Here is a 17,499-nt window from a genome sequence, read left to right on the forward strand (position 1 = left end):
CCTAGAGGGGAATTTGAAGGCTCTATGAAACCCCTCGCTAGGTTTTTATCAATGTATTTTCTCAGTTCCTCCTTTTCCCTAGCCGACATTGGGTATATTTTTGCCTTAGGAAGCTCTGCTCCTGGGACTAGCTCTATCTTCACTTCAACTCTCCGCTTCGGTGGGAAACTGTCTGCTTCCTTCTCATCAAATACGTCCACAAAATCCCGATACTCTGGGGGTAATTTATCTGCCAGTTCTGCTATCCTGATAGAGTCTTCCTCCCCCCTTTTCCCCGGCTCCCTCTCCACTTCCTGGCTCCCTCCTTCCAACTTCATCCTGAAGATCATGCTCTTATCCTCCCAGTTGATTTGCGGGTTGGCCTGCCCCAGCCATGGCATGCCTAGTATAACATTATAGCTGGCTATTTGTGATATCACAAATGACACCTTTCCTTCCCAACTCCCTATCTTACACTTTACATCTTCGGCACTGTACTTAGCTAATGATCCCGATGCTGTGGATCCGTCCAACTGCGAAAAAGCTATTGGGGATTCTAGGTTCGTTCTTTCGCATCCCAATCCCTCGGCTAATTCAGGGGAGATGATGTTCCTGGAACATCCACAATCCACAAATGCTTTGCAGGTTGCTTGTTTGCTGCCACTTTCCAGCTGAATGGGGACCACTATCATGGCTTTGTCCTGACTTACCAACCCCCCCGAGTGGTGCCTCATCGGTGGTTCTTCCTCGGCGCGTTTCCCTGCCACGGCTCTTGGTTTGGGCGGGCCTCCGCCTTCCCCTTTTCTCTGCCAGCACTCGGCAGCCCTGTGGCCCAAACGGCCGCACACGAAGCAGCCCCTCCTGCTGGTGCTCACGTTCCCTGTCGGCTCCGTTCTCCTCCCGGCTGGGGTTGATCCCTCCTTCCGGCTCCCCTCTTTCATCTGCGGCCGCTGCTGTAGCCCTCCTCGGTGCCTCCTCGCCTGGGCCAGCGATGTCTCGATGCGCCCCGCCAGCTGAATCCATCCGCGCAGTGTGTCAGGCTCATCACGATGCACCGCCCAGGAGAGGATCTCCCGCCTGAGCCCCTCTTTGAAGAGTTCTATCTTTGTCACTGCAGACCATTCCGGCACCTTTTCAGCGAGGCATTGGAACTCCTCCGCATACTCAGATACCGACCTCTGCCCCTGGGAGACGGTCTTCAACCCCTCCCTCGCCCGGATCTGCTCCAGTGGATCTCGGAAACGGGTCTCCAGGGCCCCCATAAAGCGTCGGAGTGACCCCAGACATGGGTCGCGCCGCGCGTGTAGTTGAACGTACCAGCTGGCCGCTCCCCTCTTCAACACTGCACCAATGGCCCGTACCCGGCTGGATTCCGTTCTAAAAGTGTGAGCATTGTCCTCCATATAGCCCCTCACCGTGGTCAGGAAAAAATCCAGTTCAGAGGACTCTCCCCCAAACTCGATCCTTAGTTCCTCTCGTCTCGGTAGGGGTCCCTGTGGTGGCAATCCCCAATTCTCCGCCCGTCGCAAGCCCCCTTGCGGGCCAGTGGGCCCCGCTGCTGCTTCCCTTTGTCCTGTGCCACGCCCGGCATTCGCCAGGGGCACCAGGGTCTCAGTTGGGAGCGTAGCCGGGATTCTCGGAGGCTTTTCCCCTTCGTCGTCACTCTCCTCCACCCGCGTCAGGCTCGTTTGGATCTTGGGCCGGGCACCGGGCTCCTTTCGCATTTCCCTTCCCTTCGGTGCTGGGAGGTCTGCAAAGCCCTGGCTGCTTCCCATGCTCACGTCCCACATTGAGCTAGCCCGAAGTTCCCTTCCTCGCTCCGGCTCCGCCAAAACCGCCAGGCGCTCCATCGCCCTCGACATCACTGCCAGGGTGGTCTCCATCGCCGACATCCTCTCCTCCAGAAACACCATCTTTTGCGGGCCTGGGGAAGGTGAACCTTCCTCTCCTCCGGTGCTATCTCCCCGCACCACTCCGCGCCTCTGGGTTACCCCATTTGGCTGGGCATAAGCGGTGGATGACGCCAGGGCCGCCAGCCGGTGGAACTCAGCGTCCGGCTCGGGAGTGGCCCTTTCCGACCTTCCTCCTCCGGCGCCCAAGAGCTCTTCATCCTCCACTTGCATGTTACACCTCACCGCTACAGCGGGATGGTGTCCGTATTCTTGGCTTAGTGTCAGCTCACCACAGCCGCTCCTGAATGAACACACGAGACTCTCTGTGGTATCACCAGGAACTTTTACTGTAGGAAACATGAACATCAGAAAAGCCAAGAATGGGAGGCTCCGGCCAACCCTCCTTTATATACCCTCCCCCTCATTTGAACAGTCTCTTCCCGCTCAGTAAAACCCCGCGCAAATTCCCCGCCAAGTCCAGCAGCCGTTTCTCCTCCGAGTCCTGGGACGCAGGTGTCTTATCAATGTCAGTGACCCTGAAACTCAGAGCCACATCCAGGCTCTAGTAGCAGGGTTCTGACACACATGCATGCATACATGCTTAGGACAGCATAAGGAAGAGTTAATACCCCTGTGATGTTTGTTTTGCTGTCTGTGCCTCTGTTCAGAAGATTTCACCTCACTTTCTGTCCCTGTGATAATTGGATTTTGGCTTCTTGTGGAAACTAGGATTGGTGAGAAAGCTTTAGTTGAGGCACCTTTTCTCCATGATATTCTTCAGGAGTGAATTTCCCTTCCAAGGAGTAGATTCCTCTCGCTCCTGTTATCTCACTCCTGTTCTTAACTATGAGTCATTTGTAAATTGGATGTTTGTAACTCGGGGACTTCTTGTAAATCAAATAAAATGATACATTGTGGAACAGCTTTTGGTGCATACATCATATTGCTTATTTTCCTGTTAAGGAATCTCACAGTGTTGCTTAGGGACATCAAACAACTATATAATCCCTTCACATTTAATTTAATTAGAATAAGCTCTTTCAATTAAGATGTTTACCACAGTTACACTGTGAATTCTGTGTTTGTGATAAACATTTCTGTTTGAAAAAACCCAGGATTAATTAGATTAAATCTGTCTCTGCTCTCTGATTGGGATCAGGAAAAGAGTCATTGCTTCTATTTGCTATCTAGATAGAAATATGAGATGCTTGAAGGACATAGGATTCAGTTAACTGGGGAAAATAATGTATACTTTTCAGCATGAATACCAGCTATATATTTCTAAAAACATTTAAACCGTATAAGGGTAAGTTATTTTTTCCCCACACATGCTATTTTACTAATGCCTAGGACCAGAAGTCTTTTGAATTTAGCACTTCTTTGGAATTTGAAATACATGCAAGTATATAATGAGATGTCTTGGAGATAAAACCTAAGTCTACACACAAAGCGCATTTATGATTCATTAATGCCATATACGCTTAGACTGAAGATCATTTTATAAATAAATATTTTTAATAATTTGTGCCTGAAATGAAGTTTGTGTACACCGAATCATCAGAAAGCACTATCCCAGCCACCCTGTGGACCATTTTGTGTTTTGGTCAATTTTGAATTTCAGAAACCTACCCCGATAAAGGATGCTCAACCTGTACAAACAGACATACTAATTCAAATAAAGTGTTCCTTAATACAGTATCAAAGTGTGTGTGTGCGTGTGTGTGTGTGTGTTCCTGTAGGTTGCTTTTGAAGTTACCTGGTCTGGGAACCTGATTTCATTGGGAAAGATGAACTTGCTAGGAGATTGTCAGGAGAATGGGAGTGAGCAGGCATCACTGGGTGATTTAGAAGACAGGAACATATCAATGTTACCCAGAATTTTGGAATGATATATGAAGTTTTAGAATGAGGCTAAGAGACTGTGGTTGAACTGTAACTTTCAACATCTCTGATCACTGGGTGATACCTTTGGGAAGCTGCAGGTAGTGTCCCAGTCTTATTTTGTCTTCAGAGAAAATGGTTAAGATCATTATTTAGAACAGAGCTTCTTAAGCTGTGAACCCCAACCCCAAATGGGGTCCCCTTAGCTCAAGGTTGGTGTCCCATAAAGGTTTTTTGAACATCACTTAGTAGATGTTTTAGATATTTATGTGAATCTGTTGTGTAGTGTTTACAGTGGACTCTGCAGAAGATTCAGCTGTGCTTCATAAAAAGGAAAATCAGCCTGTTTAGCCTGCCTTGCAAATGCTGATTTGTTATCAATAAATGTTTGATTTCTATACCTACATTATATACCTACATACCTGGGGTCACGTAAAAGAAATTCAGGCCAAGTGGAAAAGTTTAAGAAACTCTGATTCAGAAAACCTGTACCAGTAATTGAAAAACCATTGACAAAACACCAGGTAATTATTTTGCTTTTCAGGAAATTATTTCCAAGGTGTCCATTGTTTAAAGCTTGACTATGATGTGACCAATTTCTGATATTAGACACCCACCTGTGCATGTCTGGTACCTTTGAGATGCATGGGTTTCCTCTGCCATTTATATACATATTTGTTTTGACAATTGCTAGTGTGGTATAAAATTGTTTATACGAATTTATCTACTGTCGTTGTTGTCTGGTGACCAAGAGTGAGTAGACATCACTTGGTTATTGAGAAGGTAGGAGATAACAGATTTATGAATGGTGACTGGGAGAACCCACACCTGACCCCCCACTGATTCAATGATTTCAGTATTTGTTTTTTAACTGTACCACATAAAGGGCTTTTTATATCCATGTTTGCTTTCTTTACTTCCAATCCCTTCAGTATTGGTGCCTTTCAGGGGGTTAGACTATGAGCCTGAGCAAGCAGAACCTGGCAACTCCTCTCAAACACTGTAAAAAACGAAGATCCCTGTGGCAGCAAAGCAAACAGCCTCTTCCAGGAAGGGCCCAACATGCAGCCTAGCATGAGGTGAAAATACAGCTCTGAACGCCACAGCCAGGATAACCACCCAAACCAGGCAGTCAGCCACATAATGAAGATTTATACTTCCAATAGAGTGTTTGTGCCTTGCTCTGAGGCCAAGAGAATATGACTGCACCGCTTCCAGAACATACCAGATCTGATGCCTTCTAGTTTGTTAGACGATGAGCCTAAACAGGCAGAACTCAGATACAGGGGAGGACCACATGGCCTCCTCCAGAATGGCCCCATCCTGAGTCAACAACAGCCCAAAGGCATGAAGCCCAACATAAGATCTGAATAAAATGTAGACCTCCAAATGAAGGTTTCCTAATATACTGGCAAAGGCTATAAAGCTTAACACGAGGCTTAGAACAAGATGGATGCCTCCCAATATAATGGCAAGATTTAAAGCTTAACATGAGGCCTGAAACAAAAGAGACCCTCCCCCCTAATATAAATGCAAGAGGTAAGTCCAACATGAGGCCAAGGCTTAACTCCTAGCATGAAGCATGTAATAAAATGTAGGCCTCAGTATGTGATGACACAGTTAATGAGTGGAATTGCCTGTGCCTCCCTGGGGCTGAGTGTGACTTCCTCCAGACAACAATTCATTAAGCATTATTTTAAAGGAAGAAGATGTCTGCAGTCTTCCTCTGTGGCCTAGCAATCATGACTTGAGGCTGAGAGTGTGTAACTTATCCAGACAACAGTTTATTAAGGTGTTGTCGAAGGCTTTCATGGCCGGGATCACAGGGTTGTTGTATGTCTTTCGGGCTGTGTGACCATGTTCCAGAAGTATTATCTCCTGACGATTCGCCCACATCTATGGCAGGCATCCTCAGAGGTTGTGAGGTATGGAGGTTGTGAGGTTGTCCATACCTCACAACCTCTGAGGATGCCTGCCATACATGTGGGCGAAACGTCAGGAGAGAACACAGCCCGAAAGACATACAACAACCCTCCAATTTATTAAGGGTTTATTCTAAAAGGGCGGGGGGGGGGGGGGGAGGCCAAACCTCTGCTACAGGATGTGTCTTCCTTGAGGCAATCCAGAAGGGGAACTCTGCTTAGTGCAGCCACCCAAACCTCCAGCACTTATGCTCTGCTGGTAAATCCTTGCCAATAAATGCCAAGGACAGAAACTGCCCAAATTGTAGGGTGAATCCCTAGGGCAAAAGCATTGCAATGGGAATCCTATTACCCTCTGGAAAGGGGGAGGAGAGGGAGCAAGGAGGAAAAGTCCTAATCCCCCATTAGAAACCTGCCTCCTTTCTCAAACTGAAGCAAAGAGCGCAGTGGGGAGGGGTTAGGGAGCAGCCTTAAATAGCCTACAGCTCTGCTGCTGTCAACCGGCCTCACCAAGTCTGGTCTCCTTCATGAGAGCCTTCAAATTTCCCCCTGTGCCATAGGTTTTGCTTACTGGTTGTGGGTGGGCCAACTTGGTTGGTTCTACTATATCAGCTACTGCTGCTGTTGCTTTGTAAATTGATGGAAATGACAGTGTGAATAAATGGTCAAAATTTGGTTGAAATAATGCTTGAAGTTCTGGAGGGATTCTTAATTTTTGCTTCTCATAAACTTAGTATGGGGATTTGGTTAACCAGTTAAAATTAATGAGTAAACCAGTTTTTTTTAACCTGAAAAATTTCAGAGGGGGGTTTGAACCCCTAAACTGCCTCTCCCCCCCCCCCCCCCTTCCTGGCTACAGGCTTGAGTATATACTTTCTTCACATGGATGCCAGTAGTATTCAACAAAAACTAGTTGCATGAAGATATCAACAAACTCTGATAAGACAGGTTGAGCTTGCCTTATTTGAAATGTTTGGAACAAGGCGTGTTTATATACATTATTTTTTAAATTCTGCTTATTAGATTAGGATCTTTATACTTTTTGCTCTCTCATATTCAAGTTCCTCTGTACCATGAGATAGCACGTTATCATATCCCTAATCTCTGTCTTCAGTTATCTTCAGGCATCTGAATTTTGTAGTATTGCCATCTCCTGTAAACTATTCTCTAACTGCTTTCAGCATTTTTCTTAGAAATTTGTGAGTTCCAGAGAGAGAAAGGACAGCACTGTGTGCCTAAATTTGTTATTTCCTATTATATGCAAAACCGTATGTTGAATTGATTCCAGGGATTAATGGTCTCAATTTGTTATGGCAAACAAATGAATCAAGAAAAAAAAACATTTTGAGCCTTGAGGGCTAAGGCTGAAATCATAAACACACTTGACTGAAAATTATCCCCTTTAAATGTCTAGGATTTGTTAAAATATTCGAGTTTATACTATAACAGATTTTTTTTCTGCTTGTCTGGACTAGGTCCTATTTTGTAGGACAATATGAAGTGTTGCCCTCAGCTGGTAAAAACAGATAGTTACATAAATAGAAACAGTGAAGTCAAAAGATCATAAAATACAACAGGTATAATCTGTGGCAGTCTCTCTGGATGGACTAAAGGAGGAATAAAGAAAGCAATGGGTTTTCCCCAACATATTATCTGGATATGTATCTTTTAGAGAAGAAGTGGTTAGGTGTTCTGCTGGTTTCAGTTTACACTTTATTACATTTCTACAATTTTCATTTGAGCGCCCCCCCCCCCCCTTTTGCCACTTTTCTTCAACTTACCATATATTCTGAGTGGATTCCATAATAGGTCTTTGAAGCACCACATTATTTTTTTTTAAAGAATTACTGTAGATGACTCAAAACAGTGCTTTAAAACAGTTCTGTAGATTAAAAGCTATATAACTATATAAATGTGGTTGTGATGTATAGATCAAAAGAGCTGAAGTATGTAAGACTCCGCATGGCTTTGGTGAATAACTATACGTCCTTGAAATTTTGTCAGCAGTCCTCTGTTTAGTTCTACTAACTGAAGCAATTCTGTTAATAAAGCTACAGTGATGGATCCCTCCACAGTTACATAATATGTGGGTTTATTATATGCATAATAGCAAATTCTAATACATTTTTTACACTTGAGAGTCCCTTTACATGTTAAACTTTAGCTCTTCTCATTGGCCCCCAGTTTCCAATTATGCTGATCAGCTGTTTGGTGTATATTAGAAGACTTTTTGTCCAGCTGCTGCATATCAGTGCATCATCAATGCTGTACTGGAATGCTGTCAGAATATCATGTTTATTAGTTCTTCTGCCCTAGCTTTCAAGTATAAATGAATAGTTCAAAAATACACTTACGGACTCTAAATAGCAAAAATGGTCATTGTGAGAGAGGATATATGTTTCTTTTCCCTGTATCTTCTTCATGAACATTTTTACTAATGTTCATAAAGAGATACATAGGGGCTTTAGGCACCTGGCAAAATCTTCAGTGAAAATGCTTTTCATTCTTTTTTTTCTGTTTCAGTTCTAGTTTTATGAGTCTTTCCCTAATAATTTCTTTTTAATTACAGAGCAAAGAGATTGCATTCCAGCTACATGAGGATTTAATGAGGGTTCTTAATGAGCTTTATACGGTAAGCATTTTGATTCAGATTTGGTTGAAAGAAATGTTAATTGAAAATCCATTTGTCTACCTTTTAAATATTTTTAATTGAGTTGACCTGCCATAGAATAATATTGTTTTTAGTCTGGGATACCTAGACAAATAAATGTTTTCATTTGTCATGAAAAGACACAGTTTTCCAGCTTTTTCTGATGCCCTTCAAGACTCACTGTTCTTTTAAAATCCACCATGTACACACCTCATAACTTGCATAGTTATATACTTAATTTAATTATCTGGTTCACTTTAATTTGTACTTCTGTGTGCTTAGAGCATTGTCAAACATGTTTTTCATTGCACCAGAATTTAAGCAACTATATATTTTCTTTAAACTATGTCCGGTTATTTGTGTGAGAAAGTACCTTATTCCTTTGTGTGACAAGAAAACCCATTTTCTTCCATTTAATAGATTTCATAGTGATACTCCTTTATTACTGCAGGCCACTATAACTTCTGGTCTTGTGTTTGATCCTGTCACCATCTGAGTAACTACTTACTTGCCAGATTAGTTTTACGAGTAGAATAAGGAAGATAATAAAACATGCATAATTAAATAATTAGATGTATAATTTATGTATAGTTTGGATTGCATATACAAGAAATAAAATTTGAAATAGAGCTTTTTACATTTGTAGATGAGTAAAATAGAGACGTCAGTCTGATATAGTGATTTGATTGTTGGACTGGGATTCTGCAAGTTCAAGGTTTGAATCGCCACTCAGGCCATGAAAGCTTACTGGGTAGCCTTGGGCAAGTCATACTCTCTCAGCCTCAGAGGACGGCAATAGCAAACCTGTCCTAAATGCATTTTGCAAATAAATCCTTGTAATAGGTTTGCCATAGGTCAAAGTCAACTTGAAGACACATATCAGTCTAAACAAAATAGAAACAAGTGTGAAATTAAAAACTAAAATTCTGTTTGTCAACAAAAACTTAGTTTTTTTGTTGCAAGAATTGCATTGCTTTTAGATGGAATTAATCTCTCAGAAACTAGAAAAGCGATTTTTTTATACTTTAGCTTTGAAACTCTCCCAGTAAACCATCCATGGTGCCTGGAGCAGTCTGATATTTGTAACACATGTTTACTGATCATGTTGTTCTTTATATATAAGTAATAACAAGATTGGTGTATCCAAGCAAATATTAAGTGGTTTCAGCAAACATGTATAGAACTTGATCACTACAGGGTAGTAACGATGCCCCAAAACTCATATGGACAAAGTATGGCTCTGGGCTGCATGTAGCCAAGGCTGTTTTTACAGTCTTTACTTGTCCAGACTCCCTTGTGCATCCCTCTTCTGTGCCCACAAATGACTGAATTGTACTTCCTAGAAGTCTGTAAGAATGGAATTTCACTTTTAAAATTGATGTCAGCCTTCCCCCTACTCCCCCCCCCCCAAGTTCATAAAATATATCTATTTTTTTTAAAAAAAACTAAAAACATCTGCACATATTCATTATTGTTTGCCTTTGATTTTTTGGATGGTTCATGAAGCCCCTGGAGATTCCTAAGGACAAAAAACTGGACTCCAGCTGTAGTCCTTGGATTCCTCTATCTGGCAGCATGAAGAAACAAGTGTAGATCAACCATATATAATGTGCTTAAATTCTATACTAGTCAATATATGACCATGCTATACTCACTAGAGTTCTCAAGTTTGCTTTAATACATCATTTCCATTGACACATAATATATGGCGAGGCTGCAGAATGTGATGGCATAATACCTGAAGGGTATTGTCCTGAACCTTTACAATTCCCTGTAGCATTTTGGACACAGTTGAGGTTTTAAGTTTAGCCTATAAATCTCAAAACTCTTGTGGACAGAAAAGCAATAAATATTTAAAATGAGGAAATAAAAATATGTTTCTAATATCACAGAGGCTATTTTCTTGCCTGTTTCCCCAGCAACCTCCCCTACAACGTCCCCACTTTCTTTTATTCACTGGCTGTTTACAAAACATCTAACTTGCTGCTGTCATCAAACTGTCCTCCTGCCATGTTTTATATGTTTAATATGTTAGTTGCCTAGAACGTTCATAGCCTTCATAGTAGAGTAATATTCAATATAATATTTAAAACACTTTAGATTGAAATAATTGAAAAACAAGTCAATGAAAATTTTAAAATGTCTAATACTTAATAATGGCAAAAACTATGCATTCCCCTACTTATCCCAATAAGAATGTGTTTGTAGCGTTCTCTACCACCTGAAGTTATATCAATATGTTCAAAGGCAGCTTCAGATAAAGTATTTTGTAGCAGCCCTAACTGGAGTATGAATGAGAGGCTTGCAATGAAAAAAAAAACTCAGTTATGAAGCCATTTTTAATGTACCTGGGGTGTTGAATTTCGTAATCCTAATAAAAATCTCATACCTCATTTTTTTCAGAAACTTAATATTTGTATCAATTTAATTTCTGGTCAGTGTGTTCGCTGATGTTCTTTTAGTGCTTCTGGACTGGTTTTTGTGTGTCATATCAGAGAAATGGAAGTATTTTGAAAATCTATTAGAAAACTTTAATCCCTTTCTTACTATTTACTCCCCAAAGAGATATTGCTCAGTCTCATCTTACAAAATAAAAACCTCAAAATGAGTTGTGAAAAAACTGTATATAATTGTAGCAAATCTGATGTCCTTTGTGGACTTAGAAGACCAACTTCCTGTAAAATAGGCATACATATTTTTAAAGTTTTTATTCAGGTGTATGTTTGACATATACATCGTTCAGCTAAGGTCCATTTGCCATAGATAGGATTGTATCCAATGTCCTAATCAAGTTGATTAAAAGCTTCTGATTACTACTACTCTCTTTGTTTTCCGCAGTTAAAAATGAATCCTGAGAAACCTTTAAACTACATAAACTACTTGGTCCTTTGGCAGGAGTGCAACCCAATTCAGTACAGGCTGGGCTGGACTGGTGGATTACTTCTCATTATTATTACTATTAACTTTATTATATCTCACCTTTCTTCCTGTAGGGACTCAAAGTGGCCAACAACCACACAATCTAATAAAAAAACAAATACAAAATTTAAAAAACCAATAAATATTAGTGCATGGGTATATGTTAAACTACAATAAATACAATTAAAATTTAATTTAAAAACTTAACACCTCCCTCAAAATCCCAGCCATAGTGTCTCCAGCAGTGTGCCCCTCATCCTTCCCCAAATGCCTGGCAACAAAGAAATTTCTTTACCTGCTTGCAGAAGGCAAGCAGGGTCGGGGCCATCCTGGTCTCTCTATTTGGGGAGGGAGTTCCAAAGTCTTGGAGCAGCCACCGAAAAGGCCCTCTCCCTTGTTCCCACCAAACGTGCTTGAGCAGGTAGTGGAACAAAGAGCAGGCCCTCCCAAGAGGATAATAGATTTCTAACACATTCGTAGAAAGAAATACAGTACTTCAAATAACCTAACCAGCCCCAATTAGCAATCTGGCTGCAGCTCTTTGGGCCAACTGAAGTTTCTGAGGACTTTTCAAAGACAGCTCCATGTAGAGCATGTTACAGTAGTCCAGCTGGGATGTAAACAAGACATGTGGCCAGATCTAAGTTCTACAGGAACAAGTGTAGTTGACGCACTAGCTTTAACTGTGCAAAAGCACTCCTGGTTACTGCTGATACCTGGCCTCCAAGTTTACCGCTGAATTGAGGAGTACCCCCAAACTGCAAACCTGCGTTTTCAGACTGAGTCTGACCCCATTTATTACCAGATCTGTCTTTTGACTGACCAGGAGCACCTCTGTCTTGCCTGGATTAAGTTTCAATTTGCTTCAATTTGTTTACCCTCATCCAATCCATTACAACTACACACTGAAGTTCCATTGCAGGACTACTTAACCCGTGAACTACTGGATATATAACTAAGGACATAATACTCCCAATCTTCCTTTGTTAGTATAGTGCCTTCACAGAAGTAGCAATTTGCTTCAGGTAAATGAGTGAATAGTTGATGCCGCTACGTTGCCTCATTGGTTTGCTTGCTTTCGTGTCAGTGTGTGTGTACGCGTGTGTGTGTTTTAGAATGAGCAGTTCCCAGAAGGACCAATTTTAACATTTAAATTACTGGATCCTCATTAGTATTCAGGTATGTCATAGAGATGTGGAGCAACTGTGTGAGAAAAAGATTAAAGCCTTTAATCTGCTGCAGCAGAGTGTGGAAAGGGGTTCTTAATATGTATGCTTCTGTAGTGTAGTAGATTGTTCTGTCCTATATTTCAGAGGAAGGAACTGGCAGAACTATTTCTGAGTATTCCTTGAAAATCATAGGGTCACTATACGTTGACAGCTAACTCGAAGGCACATAGATACACATGTACACAATCTGCAGTGTTAAACATAGTCATGTCATTAAAATATGCTTCACTTGGAAGTAGATAAAATAATATACCAGTTAAACATTAAACTGTTCTGTTAATCTGGACAGAAGCAAGGCCAATACAGTATACAGCTAAAAAATATCTTGAAGAATCTAGGGTTACACTTGAACCAAGTTGGAAAAATGGGTTCTCCCAGACATATATTGTATAGTTTTCATTGAATTTCAATTTAAAGACAAGGATGAAAGCTCAGCCTTCAATCTGGTAGCTGTATGAGTGCATTTTAATACCCCTAGGCAGGTATTCATAGGAGTCAGTATCAAATTGAAAGCATCAGTACTACTTGCATTCTACTCCACTGACTGTGGCTTCTTCATGGGCTAAATGGTCAACAGCTTCCTGCTTTCTAAACCATGTGAATTTGGTTGTTTAAGCTCTGTGCTTTTCCTTTTATACAGGTTATTTAATCGTTTCCAGTTTTGTTTGAAATATCAAATTAACTCCTTAAAGGCAACATAAACTTCTATACACCATCACTAATCGTGTTTAAGAGATAATGTTCATTTCTTCTAGATCATAACCCAACAGTACAAGCCCTAAATCCCTTTCCACGATGATATCTTGGAGAGGTAATGAGCTGAAGGGAATTAGACTCAGATCCTTCCACCTAATAGTTCCTCAGAGCCCAAAGGGAAGCCACATCCATCCTCACAGTCTGAAATAACTGTGCTTAATGGGACATTCACAGCTGGCCTTGTGCATTTCTGAAGGCTCACTGGTAAATGCACCTGCTTTCACAAGAAGACATTAAATAGTGTTTGTATATGTGCGTGCATATATTATAAATGCATGTTGATAATATAAAAGAAATTCTGCAGCCCTCTGCTGTTGCAAGAAATCTTCCAAAACTGCATGCTCGATTGGTAAATACCCAGTCTCTGCTTAAAGAGTTCTACCAAAGAAGAGTCTGCCTCATTTCAAGGCACTGCATGGGAGGTTGCTTAAGGAAGTAGTTCTCTATTTTCATTCTTCCAACAAAAAAATTAAAATCAATAGATAAGTAATGCTTTACTTGTATAAAAAGAAATGGACCTATGGAGAAGAAGTTGGTGGAATGTGGCCTTAGAGCATGACCAGGCTTTTTGATTATGTAAAAAAGTAACTCCTTTTACTAAGGATTTTTTAACTGGTTGAAAGTCTGATTTTCTCTGAAGCTCAAAATTCCATCCTTTGAAATAGACTACAAAGTATTTTGCAGCAGATCCAATATAATATATGTGTAAACATGCAAATGAAATGAAAAATATCTCCAACATTCACATCTTTATTAGCATATTAAAAATCTGCGAAGCCTTGTAGAACACTACTGATTTAATATCCACTTACATCTATACTCCAGCATAAATACTAATATATGTTCTTCTAGTCTTTCCTTCACTATATTGTTATTTATTCATTCAGTATATAGAAAAATATTATCTTTTGTTTTTTGAACTCAGTGCGAGCTTGTAAAAATACAGTAATAACTCTCTACAATCCGAAACTAAGTAGTAGACTCCCGGTTAACCACCACCCATGGGGATTGGTAGCTGCCAGATAAATGTAGTTTCTAGTTTCTTGAGAATTACTGTTAAAAATAGTCCTAACTAATACTATATTCCATACTTATACTATAGCATAAACTTTGTATTGACTTGATAATATTGGAACACAGTAATTAAAAGCAAATAAAGACAAAATTAGTTTAATGTAACACAGCTTAACTGTATTATACATTTATTTTAATTTTTATTTAAAGTACTGTTCAAATTTTTGCTGGTTGCTTGAGAGTTTTGGTTGCTCAATTTTCAGTTAACTGAGAATCTACTGTACATTACATGTTACTTTTAGATACCACTAATCTGATACTGTAAATAAGCAGAGCCAGGTGATGTAGATCTGGCTTGCATCTGATTACTAAAAAGCATGTTAATTTAGTGATAAAGAAGAGGATCTGTAAACAATAATTAGAAAAATGATGCCACATATGTCATGAAATATGTTCTATTGTTCACTCAATTGCTATTATCCTGTTACTATCTAATGTTTGGTCAATTAGGCATGCATATGAGTGTTGGGTGGGGGAGTATCATTGCAGAGATTCATTTTCTCTCCCATGTTTTGCAGTGACTAGTTCTCTAGGACTCGATTTATGCAATAACCCCTTTGAGTAGCTTTTCTCTGGCTGACAAAAAACACAAAGATTGGAGCAATCCCTGGCTGTACACCATAGCCAGGTACAGATGGATGATATCAAACGAAGGGAGACCCCCTACCCACTGTCCACCAGTCACATAATGATCTTTCTGATCCCCCTCCAACCACCACCACCTTTCCTCTATCCATAGAATGGCCATTCAGAGCAGACTTTCACAAGAAAAGTATGAACTCTGGAAGTGGTAGGGAGGTAAACACTGCATAATGCTTTTTAGAAAGCTCTGATGCTGTGCTGGGCAGTGTAGGATCTCAGCCAATGACTGTTATAATCAAATAAAATCTTAATACTTTTAATAGGTGATAGTACCATCAGTGGCTATGTTACCTGCAGTTATCAGCAGAATTACTATATGTGATGAGAAAATGCCGTGATATTCACACCCTGCTTGTGGACTTACTATAGGCATCTGGGTTGGTCATTGTGATAATTAGTTTACTGAACTAGATGTGCCTTTGGTCTTTTTATATTTTATTTCCACTAGCTGAAATAGTTGTCTCTATTTTGAAGTGCAAAACATTTTCAGAAAATAATCTAATGTTTAAAGTTTGAAATCCCAAGGCAAACTATAGCTTGTAGAATCAATGAGTTAAACATTCCAGATACTTTAAATTATTAAATTACCTTTATTCCTCACCTCTCAACATTTTACTCCTATCTAAAGTCTTTCACTAATAGTACTTGTATACTAAGCTAATTCATACAGCTCCTATATTGAAAAAAATATCAAATTTTAAACTTGTTATTTGTATTATTATTATTATTAGTTATAAAACATCTCTATTGTGGGAGAGGACCATAGACTATGAGCTTGGCCTGGGTCAGCGGAGGATCAGAAGTCAGCCTATCCAGGCTTCTGATTCAGTGCCCAGCTAGGAGGGAGAATAGCATACAGTGACTGATTTCAGATAATAATGGGAATATCTTTGTATGCCACTCATTTTTATGCAAACTATGTAAAATCAGCCTCACATTCAATCAGCATTTCCATTTACCCCAGCCTTAGGAATCAGCCAGTGTCTTCAAGTGCCAACTAAGATAACTTCACTCTCCCATACCCTTCTCTGCATCTGTGAAAGGAAAGCATTCCAGAAACCCATTTAGCCCAGTCTTAGAAAGCCAGTGTCTTCAAGTGCCAGCTAAGATCACTTCATTCTCCCATACTCTTCTCCAAACTGTGAAAAGAATGAGAAAGAAAGCCAGTTACTCTCAGCCGGTGTCTGCTGGCATCATCTAAAAGCATTTCACTGTTCCGTCATCTTGTGAAGATTTCCAGCAAAGAACTAGGAGCGCAACGCTATGTTATGATGGACTTCCTTTTAGCTATCTTGTATCTCATACCATTCAGCTTTATTGGATGAACCTAGGTTCTAGAATGAATTAGAGTCAAGAGCAAAACTCCCTTTTCTCTACAGTGTACATAATTTTATATACTTTTTATGCCTTTGTTAGTTATCCATTTTTCCCCCAACCAAATTATCTTACAACTTCATTCTTTCAACTACAGATCATTTCGTTTGCTTTTTCATATATCTTTTCCTGCTGTGCAATATCCCTTTTCAGGTGTAGTGACAAAAACTGCTTACGGTATTGTAATTATGGTTGTCACCAAGTATGACAAGTGTGATATCACACCAAGTGTGATAAGTATTGGCCACCTTATTTCTTGTCTGGTGATTTCTAACATGGATTTTTTCCCATAGCTTTCATATATTAATTGATCCTAGATCCTTTTTTGCTCTGTTATTGCCAGCCTAGCCCCCCATCAATGTATATGTGAAAATTGTGTTTTTCTTCCTCGTATGTACATAATTTTCTGCTTACTTACATTGGACTACATTTTGCCATTTAAATGCCCATTTACTCCATCCAGAGAAATCATCTGGAAACCTTCACAATTATTTTAGTTTTAATAACGTACATAGCCAAGAGTAGAAGAATGTTGGGGTTTACTATTTGGCAATATCTGGAGGACTATATGATCCCGATGCTGTCTGCTACTTCTTGCAGTTTTTAAATTGTTTGTTTTTTAAATGCTGGAAATTGTCCTGAGCTCTAGAAATAGAACATACAATACATCAAGTACAGTGTTATATGTCATCATGTACAAAATTCCTCCACGTTTTCTCTGGTCTCACATTTAACTTCTTCTATCATAGGTCATGAAAACATACCATATGTATCATACAGAGAGCATCAGCGCAGAAAGTAAACTGAAAGAGGCCGAAAAACAAGAAGAAAAACAAATTGGCAGGTCAGGAGAACCTGTTTTTCATATTCGTCTGGAGGAAAGACACCCAAGGCGGAGTTCTGTGAAGAAAATTGAAAAAATGAAGGAAAAGGTAAGGAACAGTCTCTGATCCTATATTGTCTCTTAATGATTTGGAGTTATTTGATTTTCGTTCCAAAATCCCATGAGGGTGCATTTGTAATTGGACAGCCAAGCATCATAACCTGTAATTGAAAGAGAATTGTTGTAGCATGACCCACCAGCCTTTTCAGACATCATAATCTCCATTGTGAAGAAGTATAGAATTCAGTATTTGATCAGTTCTTTGACCCTGACTTTGTGCTTCTTTTCCTGCCCACAT

The 17,499-nt window shown here is 40.2% G+C and overlaps 1 protein-coding gene and 1 long non-coding RNA gene across 4 annotated transcripts in view; one reads left to right on the plus strand and one right to left on the minus strand.

Annotated features, from left to right (window-relative positions):
• srgap1 (SLIT-ROBO Rho GTPase activating protein 1) overlaps positions 1–17,499 on the plus strand; it is a 139,664-nt gene that overhangs the window by 80,446 nt on the left and 41,719 nt on the right. For all 3 annotated transcript variants that reach the window (XM_003221179.4, XM_062982553.1, XM_062982554.1), the window contains 2 exons: positions 8,244–8,306; positions 17,068–17,250. In XM_003221179.4, coding sequence (XP_003221227.2) covers positions 8,244–8,306; positions 17,068–17,250 — 246 coding nt within the window. The remainder of the gene's footprint in view (positions 1–8,243; positions 8,307–17,067; positions 17,251–17,499) is intronic.
• Positions 13,928–17,499, minus strand: part of LOC134299518 (uncharacterized) — a 41,308-nt gene continuing 37,736 nt past the window's right edge. Inside the window, exon 3 of the long non-coding RNA XR_010006739.1 lies at positions 13,928–16,083. This is a non-coding gene — a long non-coding RNA (uncharacterized LOC134299518). The remainder of the gene's footprint in view (positions 16,084–17,499) is intronic.

Source organism: Anolis carolinensis, chromosome 5, assembly GCF_035594765.1.
Source record: "Anolis carolinensis isolate JA03-04 chromosome 5, rAnoCar3.1.pri, whole genome shotgun sequence".
NCBI classification, from domain to species: Eukaryota; Metazoa; Chordata; class Lepidosauria; order Squamata; family Dactyloidae; genus Anolis; species Anolis carolinensis.